This window comes from Hippocampus zosterae, chromosome 2 (assembly GCF_025434085.1).
Source record: "Hippocampus zosterae strain Florida chromosome 2, ASM2543408v3, whole genome shotgun sequence".
NCBI classification, from domain to species: Eukaryota; Metazoa; Chordata; class Actinopteri; order Syngnathiformes; family Syngnathidae; genus Hippocampus; species Hippocampus zosterae.
Window position 1 is genome coordinate 21,277,372 of NC_067452.1, and position 10,399 is coordinate 21,287,770.

Consider the following 10,399-nt stretch of genomic DNA (forward strand, 5'->3'; position numbering starts at 1 on the left):
CGTCATGTCCTTAATGAGCTGTTTGAGGAGGTTAAAAATGGAGGACGTCCTTCAAAGCCAAGCCGCCTCCCACCCTTGCGGACGGACGCTAACCTGATTGGCGCCTTTCACCTTCCATCACAGCGCTTAGCGTCTAAACAACCAATCAGCTGGCAGCAATGAGCAACCGCCGCACTAGCCCGGATGAGACTAAAACGCGCAGTTGTTCCGCTAAAAATTCAGTGGCTGTGAGCGTCAATGGTCATTTACGGGGAAGACACACACACGCACACACTCACGCGAGTGTGTTGGCTGCTATTATGACCATTTTTGTGTGTGTTGAAAAGACCTTCGTGTTTTCTTTCACCCTTCTCGCTCCCGTTCCCGTCTGCGTGTTTGAACGCTCAACTGTGGCAACCTTGAGTTTTTTTTGAAGATTGCTGCAGCTTTTTTTTCCATTTCTCGCGGACTGAAGGGGAAACAAACGATAGGAAGCTGTTATTGAAGACCGCACCGGTTGTAACGGACTTATATCATTCACAAGAAGACAGAAAAAGGGAAACGGAGACTTGTCTGGACGTTTATTGACTGAAAGAATCGCAAAAATGGTCTTCCTTTGGGACGCCAAATACGGTACACTACTCATTATTTTTTATTGATTATTATTTCTATTATTACATTATAAAGGGTTGCGTTTCAAATGAGGTGTTTTTGAAATGGATCGATCCGAATGAGCTAAATTGAATGACAGACATCAAATTTAGCACAAAAAGAAAAAACGCCGGTGCAAAAAAAAAGATCATGCATTAATAGTAGTCAGGGTGATTAATTTTTTTACACAATTTATTTTTTACTTGGAGTTGGGGGGGGGGGCGACGACAATTTTGACGTAATGATTTAAAGTAATTGAACTTATTAACGACAATGTTAAAATATTATTTTATTCAAGTACAATGAAAGCAATATCGGTACTGAAGTAGAACTGAATTGACTTTTCTATGTTAAAACATATGTGCTATTTTGATAATAGATGCATACTTTATTAATCCAAGCAGGTAAATTAAGTCATTTAAATTTTTTTATTTTTTAACAATGACACTCATTATTGTAATAAGGATTGAAGCCGATACCATGCATTTGTTATCCTTATAGTGGGCATGTGGACCAAATATTGTGACCGGCGAGTTTGAAATGTGCGCTAAGTCTGTCTTACTCTGGGTAGTAATTTTAGGTATGAGATATGAGCACCAAGATGACTTTTTTTTTAAAGTGTGATGAAATTGCTTCATCTTGTTGCCTTAATTGTGAAAATATCTCACTGTTCATATTCCAGGTCTGCATATATTTCTTGTATTTGTGTTTCCAGCTTTTCGTAATTATTCCGGAGCACATTCTCATTTGTCAATCAATGTCTCTTCCAGACCCCTGCCCTGGCCGACGCTACACTCCCCCATCCACCACCCTTGCCTCGGGGGGAAAGATGGCCGAGGCCCTGGGTGCCCAGGAGGCCGGAGGCGGAGCATCGCTGGTGGGCAAGTTGCGCATGGCCGACCGTGACATGGTAAGATGAACCCTCGTGGCCCCTTGTTTATGTTCTTATTATATTTTAGCAAAATTAAATACTTGATCATTTATCTGGCAGGTGCTGTCAGATCATCCAGGCGAGCTGGTAAAGACAGACAGTCCCAACTTCTTGTGTTCAGTGCTGCCCACACATTGGAGGTGCAACAAAACCCTGCCTATTGCTTTTAAGGTCAGAAAGCTTACATGCGTCCTCTATTTTTTTGCCCACAATTGGATGATATTTGCTGCTTGTAAGAAGACCCGAGATCAAGAGTGTCATTTTTGTCGCGAGTCACAGAGGAGTTATGACAGGAAATTTGTCATCGTCTGCTCATATTACGACAAATAGCATATATTTTTCTAATCTGAAGTCAAGGAAAATACTTTGCTCAACTATTGTTCAGTTGACTTAAAATTAAAACATTAACTTTGATTGCCACCAAAAATGCTTTCAATGTTTTAAACCCAAAGACCATTTACAGTTTATTCCAGCAAAAAAAATATGAAGAGGGAGCATTTGAATTGCTTTAGCGGGCCATAACAAGTGATGTGATTTGATGTGATGTGATGTGATGGGCTGGATCTGGCTTCTGGGCCTTGAGTTTCATACCACTGCCTGACCTCACTTGCATGCGAATCCAAACCACTCTGTCAATGTACTGTGAGGTGTGAAATGATGCATGTGTGATTGCACTTAATTCATTTGAAAATATCCATATAGAACAAATCCTGGAATTTATCTATCCACGTCTGTCTTTCCGAGTGACGTAGAGTGACAGGCAGAACACTGATATTCTCTTTTACACTGGAAGATACATTTAACCTGTGTACCCACTTGCTGCCATTCATTGCTTTGTGTTGACACTTTGTTAGTATAACAAGACAAAATGATTATTTCCATTTATATACTTTTTATTACATTTTTCTTGACCGTGAGAGATTATTCCTCATGTAAAATATATGCCATGGCTCATTAAAAGGTTGGTAAACACTGGTTTATACAGTTGCAGAATGCAGCAAAACACTATGTGGTAATATATCATTTTTTCTTGGCATCAGCACTGGTCTGTTCAAAGAATAGTCTGTCATTTCCGTGGACACGATCACCACCACCATCATCATCATTATCTACTTTGCTCGGCTGTTGTGTTGTTGGATGTACCTTTCCCACAGTGGATTAACAGTAAACTACAAGTCACATGACTGCAAAAAAAACCAAGAACAATTATTCAACTGCTATATTATCAAACGCACATTTGAGCTAACGCCATTCGATGCAAGTCATTAATTCCAGTCGTTGTATTTTTTTCCATGTGTGGGATTAATTCACTTGTTACATCCTGTTGACTTTTGCACACATCTTTCCTGCACTTTCGGCAAAAACGCATTTGTGGCAATAGTGGCTTTTAGCCACAGACCCGACTCATTTAGTGGGTTTGCTGCATTAGCTCGCTCGCGGGCGCTCACACTTGCGAACATGCACGTGTCCGCATGTGCTGTGTCACACATCCTAATGAAGCACTAGTTACACGTTGCCGATAATTGTTATGATGCAAGAATATGATGGCTGTATATATATGTACATATATAGATTTTTTTCTCTGCATTGAGTTGACATCTGAACCATTTGTCAAAGGCTCATATTTTAAAAGGTTGGATTTTTATTTGACTGTAATTGTCCTTTTTGAATTGGGATGCTAAAGGGTTATGCTGACAAGCTGAGTGTTTACCTCATCAGTGTCATTAGTGTCATATTTTTCACAAATCAGACTTTGACGCACAGCAGAAAGTGAAACAAACAATCATGATTGACACGTTTTTCATCTGAAGTGGAATTATCTTTCCTCAAAGCATATCTTTCTTGCATTTTTTTACATGGCGAGAAAAGCTCCATATTAAATGAATGTGTTGTTTGAATTATTATCAGCGGTAGCTTTGTGAACTTCACATCAATGGAGTATGCTATTTTTTTTTTCAATCATGACATCAGCCGAGTCAAATTCTGTTTTGAGTATATTCCGTGGACCGCATAAACCGGATCGCGGCCCTCATATAGCCATAGTTTGAACCCCTAACTCAAAAACTTTGCACACTGTTGATCAGATTCTCAAGTCCTTTGTTATTAATTGACAATTTTTTTGGGGGGGTGGGGGTTCCACGGCTTGATCAGGTGGTTGCGCTTGGCGAGGTCCCCGATGGCACCATGGTGACAGTGATGGCAGGCAACGACGAGAACTACTCGGCGGAGCTCCGTAATGCCACGGCTGCTATTAAAAACCAAGTAGCCCGATTCAATGACCTGCGCTTTGTCGGCCGCAGCGGGAGGGGTATGCTGTTATTTACTTGCAAACCTACACCTCATTTGTGCACAAAATGCACATTACACTGACATATAAACACGGGAAAGGGCAAGTGAATACAAGTTAGTATTCATACGAACTTCTTGGTCGAGGTATTCCCCCCCGCCCACTCTGTTACACATACACACACACACACACGCACACGCACACGCACACGCACACGCACACACACATGCACACGCACACGCACACACACGCACACACACACACAGTGCACACGCCCAACTGTTAGGCAAATAGTTGAACATATCTATTTAAAACAGCAGTGTGTAGGTACAGTATGTGACAATGTGTTTTAAAATAGAAAAAGAAAACGAAGAGCTTTTATCTCCACATGTGCAAAGCATAATACAAATCTCCCGTGCTTGTATTTTCCCTTACAAACTCCAACATTTATGGACAAATGTCGGAAGATTTCGCCAACTTGTGGCACCTGTGATTTGTTATGATTTGCAGTCCAGGACGATGGGACAGCATTCCACGATTGGATTCCATGCAACATGGTTGTGTAGCAGTGCTCGCAAACGATGTTTCAACACCTAAATATTCTTCCAATATATTCACAAATAAAATTTGTCTTGAAAAGTTAACTTACATCTCTGTCTTAAAAATTAAATGTTAACCAGTGTTTCTACGCTGAATACAACTGCATTTATTACGTAAAAATGTCTTTATTTAGTTATACACATTCAAATAACTACAGCCAATGGATGACGTCTACTGTTGCCTATGAATTTATAATGTGATGTAAATTACCCAGGTAATATTCATCCTTGTATAACATTCGTTTGGAACGTTAAAAGGCACAGCAGGCATTTTATCCCACCGGAATGTACAACACTGTTTCAGAATAATTCAAATGATTGCAAATGCGAACACAACACAAAAGTGGTTGACCAAAAAATGACGAAAACAAACTATTTGTTCGACTAAACACATTTACACATTTGTAAACGCCTCTGGTAGGTCTGATGGCGTAACGGTGATGAAGGAAAGATGAACTTACTCATCATTAGTCAGAGCTTCCCGTTTAGCAGAAGGTGTTTTGCATACACTGTTTGATATTTGCGTAAGGTCTTGGCAAATGTACTGACCATATTGTTACTGTTTATTTTAATTCATTACTTCATTTTTTTCCGGACATGTTTCAGCTGCTCTCTTCAATAGCTACTAAAAAGGGACATTGTTGCTCTCTCATGCAGCGAAATAAGGTACCTCAAATAGCTGTCGCACTTAGCAAAATATGACAATTGCAACAATTCCTATAATCCTTAAAAGTGTGTTTAATGTTATATTGTTAGCGTGCATTTCAGCACATAAACATGGTAAAAGTCAAGTGTTTATCTTCTGACATTGTCAGTCAAAACTCAACCTTGCTATCCCATAAAGGGCTGCATGTTGTATTGGACGTCCATATCAGACTATTAGCGTATGTGTGTCGTCATTTTATGATTCATGTAAGATAAGAAAACCTTTATTTGTTTCACAATGGGGAAATTCCCAATTACAGCAGCAAAATTATGAATGGGAGAAGTAGAACAAAAAGTATCTAAAAAAATTAAATGATGAAATATAGATGGAAGCATATCAAAAATGGGTGAGTGGCCATTTTTTATTATATAAAAGAATGTGCCCAAACCTTGTCAAAATCTTGAAAAGTTGTTGAACTAAAGTTTCCCTTCATCAACAATGTATCAATAACACACACACACACACACACACACATAGGCAGACGCATACTTGAACCGCCTATTTGAGACAGACGTATGGATGCAGCATGGCAGGAAATTAAACTGAGTCATGTAGTGCAATTTTCTTCTCTTCCTCTGAATGGATAAAAGTTTGTAAAAGGGTTGCGTGTATGTTAAGAGACGCAACTTCACTGCATAATTACGGCTATTGAAAGAATGTCTGCAGGTCAAATAAAATGGGTTTGAACAATTAGACGACACTTGAGGTATTTTTCCATTTTGTTTCATATCATCGCTTGCTTTCTTTTCCCTCTCCACTTTTCACAGGCAAGAGTTTCACCCTGACCATCACAGTGTTCACAAACCCCTCTCAGGTGGCGACATACCAGAGAGCCATCAAAATCACAGTGGACGGTCCCAGAGAGCCCCGACGTGAGTAACAAATGAAATATCGTGTGGCACCCATCAGGGCTCTTTAAATAAATTTCGGAAACACACTACCTTGAAGCGATCGAGATCAAATGATTGCATTTTGTAGCCATAATTCTAGTTGAAAGTCTATTTGTTGTCTTGTTTGGGTAAGCTCGAAAAACTTGGAATCCTTGCTTCTGAATTCACTGTTACGTGAGTGAGTCACTGATGCAAATGCGAACTTCCTCTCTCACTTCAGCTCTGCTCTCCACAGTTAGTGCACTACTGTCGCTGGTCCCTCACACACTTAAACATACAAGTGCTTATGCGGAAATAGTGAAGCCCCGCCTATTTGAAGTTCACGATTCACCACTTCACCTTTTGGTCTTTTTTGTCCGTGGAGTCTATCCTCAGCTATTCATCCCAAACCTTCAAAAACATGTATTTGGAGGGTTGCAAGATGAGTTTGAAATGATGTGAAAGTGTTTTGTGATGAGAATTTGTGGTACATTTACAATTTAAACTATTAACATGTGCAATTATAATTACAAAGCCATGTCTCGTAAAAATGTAGTTTTTTGACACCATCTCGTGATATCTGGGTGCTAAGGAAGTGTTGGTACGATACAGGACTTTGGCCTGTCTACTAGAAAAATAGTGTTTTGGCGCCAACTTATGCCATCTATAGGAAGTTATAAAATGTATTGAGCAAGGGGGATGGTGGCTTTGTCAATTACTCACAGTTTTTCACGATTGGTGGCAGGGCTACATAATAGCGGGGAGATTACTGTACACGCACACACACACACACACACACACACACACACACACAGACACACACACATCCATTAGTAGCTTTGAAGTGTAACCAACACCACAGACATGTGCATGCGTCCATAAACATAAACGCACACACGGACAAAGCTGTATTAAGCTCTGTAACGAAATCATCTCTTAGGTCATCGCCAGAAGATGGATGACATTAAGCCTGGCTCGTTGGCCTTTTCCGAGAGACTCACAGAGCTGGAGCAGCTGAGGCGGAGCTCCATGAGAGTGACTCCCCCACACCATCATCCTCATCCTCATCATTCTCATCATCACCATCATCAGCCCTCCGCTTGTAACACGCGTCAGTCGACGGCAGCGGCCACATTGCACTCGGCCACGTTCTCCAGCCCCGCGCACACCCAGATAGCGACTGGTAAGAACAACAACGTGATGCAAAAGATAGGGGCTCAGATCAAAAGTAAAAGCTGCTTCTATCAGCAGACTTGATGAAACAATTTTCTTTATCACAAGAAAAACATGTCAGACTCAGATGAACGACACAGACACAAAAATACATCGAACTTCATTTTTTCTTTTCATCTTGTTCCTCATTCCGCGATGTCACAGAAACACAAACAGTGCTTCTGTAGCATCGCGGAAGCTCACGGAGGCACTAAACGATGGTATCGTTTCCTCTTCTTGGCCGGGTAGTGACGCTGAAAGTGTCAAACTAAAAGTTAATACACGTGCACAATATACGTCTCCAACAAAAAGGGAAGCTACTCATTGTTGTGTAACTTCCAGCCAGTCACACCTCAAGATTATCAAACTGTCAGGGTTGGATGTAATCAATCAATTCAATCAATTTCTCACAACAATTTAACAATATAAACTAATCAATATCAATATGTAGCACTGTAGTTCTGTATAGGTAAAGTTGGACCGGTGTTTCATTTCGCAAAGATCAATTCTATGACATTCCTAGGAAATCACAACGTTCTATCACTGGTGGGCTATTTTTAGAACAGGCCTGCGCACTACTCATGTGGTCCTTGGTGGCTACCATGTGGAATATTTCAAGTGGAATATTTCATCCACCAAAGGTGCGATTTACATTGGAAGTAAAGTCAAACTTTTTTTTCAGTAATATGTTGTGTGTGGCCCCACAGAAACGTCATATTGTGTTTGTGAAATATGAAATAAGCCGCAAAATTGACCCATTTTAATCCAGCTCAGGGGACAGCCATTTTGCCATTTGCTGAAAATGAAAATGAGATCACAGTGCCCGATGGATTGTATATATATATGATATATATAACCGCTTATTGGTCATTGTGAGAAATGAAACTCCCAGTGGCCATATTGCATTGCCATTCGCTAAGTATGCCTTACTTGAATAATATGATTTCTACGCAACTTTTTCATGTTATTTTCCGTCACCACCCAAACCCCTTCGCCACTACGATGTCATTTTCAGTTGACAACAGGTGGCAAAATGACAGGACTCTGAGGAGGATAAAAGCGGTTGGATTTTGCTGCTTAATTTGTATTCCACAAATACGATTAAACAGAGTTCCGTGTTTTGACTATCATATACTGAAAAACCGATCCTTTGGATTCTAACATGTACAGTGTACATCGGTTGCACATAGTTAAAATGTCATAAACCAATGTAATTTTCCCGTGTTTTCCTCAAAAGTAAAAACGTGATAAGTGTTAGTTTCATACATTTTAATCATGTGCAACTGAAAATCTGGTACATTTTTCTGTGTAATCAGGGCACCTAGAACATATTATTGGAAAGTAAATATTTAATGTGACTTACAAGTTAAGTGTTGACAATTCAGAAACGAAAACTTAAATGATGTGACAAGCATTTAACATTTGTTCATTCTGTCCTTTGTAAATTTCCCCAGTGTGGGACAAATAAAGGATATCTTATCTTATCTTATCTTATCTTATCTTTTTCAGAAGGGCGACAGATGCAGTCATCTCCAACATGGTCCTATGACCAATCCTATCCCTATCTTGGACAGATAAGCACACCTAACATCCACACGACAAATCCCCTTTCACCAAGTCGCTCATCACTAGGTGACCTGTCCTCACGTCTAACAGGTAACACACACATTTCAAGATTATAATAACACCAAAAGACCCAAATCATAATCATTGAACTTTGCCCTCATTCAGGTCCCGACCTGACCGCATTTAGTGACCCAAGGATGACCTTGGAACGATCTTTCACCTCTGTCCCCTCCTTGCCGGACACTCGCTTCTCAGACCCGCGTGTGCATTACCCCCCCACGGCTGCATTCACCTACACGCCCCCGCACAACCCCGTCAACAACGGCGCCCTCGGCATCACCATGGCGACAGCTATGGCCACCACACCCGCCGGGAGGTATCACACTTACCTGCCGCCTCCATACCCATCAAATACGCCGCACCAGGGCCAGAACAGACCCTTCCAATCCACCTCCTCACCATATCACGTATACTACTCCACGGCTGCGGGCTCGTACCAGTTCTCTATGATGGCCGGGGGAGGCAGCGGTGACGGTCGTTCCCCTCCGAGAATCCTACCGCCTTGCACTAACGCCTCGACAGGCTCCCCACTCCTGCACCCGTCTTTGCCCAGTCAGAATGAGGGCGTAGCTGTAGAGGTGGAGTCCAGTCATAGTAGTTCCCCGGCAAATGCGGAGGCTGTTTGGAGACCTTACTGACAGGAATCAACAAGCATTTTCATCAATGCCAAGTGTGGCTGCACAATCATCACTAGGTTTTGATAGCTGTATGAAGGTCAGCAGCTCTACAGATTTTCAGGAATGTTCAGTCAAAATGTTTGAGGTCAAAGGTCATATTAGTACTTTGAAATTTTGCAGATGATCTACATTCAACCAGATTGTATTATTTCAGATGTACATTGACTCCAGAGTTAACCAGACTCGTAACTCAGATCACTTGTCTCAAATTAACTTTCCCTCTTAAAATGAATGGAAATGGCATGAATCCATCCCCCCCCCCCCCCCACAATGCTGTCTTCTTACAAATAATGCTGTCAAGCTGTATCAAATTCACATGTAAATACCTGGAAATAAAAGCTGAAATGTTGTTTTGTTTTATTATATCGCCACCCTCTTAAAATAATGGCCTAATGTCTTATATCATGTATGGAATATATTGCTAATATTTTGATTTGACCCAGTTGAAGAATAACGGCTCCATCCATGCTTCACTGTAGGTATTGGTGTTCCTTTGGTGATGAGTGTTGTGTTTGCGGCAAACATATCTTTCTTCCGGCTCAGAATTTCTACATTGGTTTCAACAGCCCTTAATAATATATTTTGAGCACATCTCCAGTTACAGTATTGGTATTCAGAAACGGCCTCATTTAAAAAATAATAATAAAAATAAATAAATAAAGAGTTTTTATTGAAAACAATCATTTCCTGGTCAGAACATTTTTTAAAGTGTTGAAAATGGATTGCGGACTTTAATGATCTAATGTTAATGATTGAACATAAAACGTTTTTGGGGGGGTCTCGGGAAAAGCTATGTTTTTGATGAAAATGAAAAACATGTTTAATGTGAGACTGAAAAATGCAAGAATTTAAGACAGATATA

The 10,399-nt window shown here is 40.6% G+C and overlaps 1 protein-coding gene across 2 annotated transcripts; it reads left to right on the forward strand.

The window, feature by feature from the left end:
- The first annotated feature begins 227 nt into the window (after nt 1-227).
- On the forward strand, nt 228-9,886 carry runx1 (RUNX family transcription factor 1). 2 transcript variants are annotated; one of them, XM_052057044.1, is made up of 8 exons: nt 228-612; nt 1,401-1,540; nt 1,622-1,732; nt 3,713-3,869; nt 5,921-6,025; nt 6,963-7,205; nt 8,744-8,890; nt 8,966-9,886. In XM_052057044.1, the coding sequence occupies exons 1-8, from the start codon at nt 585-587 to the stop codon at nt 9,496-9,498; spliced, it is 1,464 nt and encodes a 487-aa protein (XP_051913004.1). In that variant the 5' UTR covers nt 228-584; the 3' UTR covers nt 9,499-9,886. The 2 variants fall into 2 exon arrangements, with proteins under 2 accessions (XP_051913004.1, XP_051913003.1); XM_052057043.1 differs by lacking the exon at nt 228-612 and having other exon boundaries at nt 1,373-1,540; nt 8,966-9,024; nt 9,055-9,886.
- The last annotated feature ends 513 nt before the right edge of the window (nt 9,887-10,399 follow it).

What these genes read in the sequence shown, in the direction of transcription:
- runx1 (XM_052057044.1), top strand. Translation starts at nt 585, where the DNA reads ATGGTCTTCCTTTGGGACGCCAAATACG. An exon ending in CGGTCCCAGAGAGCCCCGAC is followed by an intron (nt 6,026 to 6,962) that starts GTGAGTAACAAA and finishes ATCATCTCTTAG; the next exon opens with GTCATCGCCAGAAGATGGAT. An exon ending in CCTGTCCTCACGTCTAACAG is followed by an intron (nt 8,891 to 8,965) that starts GTAACACACACA and finishes GCCCTCATTCAG; the next exon opens with GTCCCGACCTGACCGCATTT.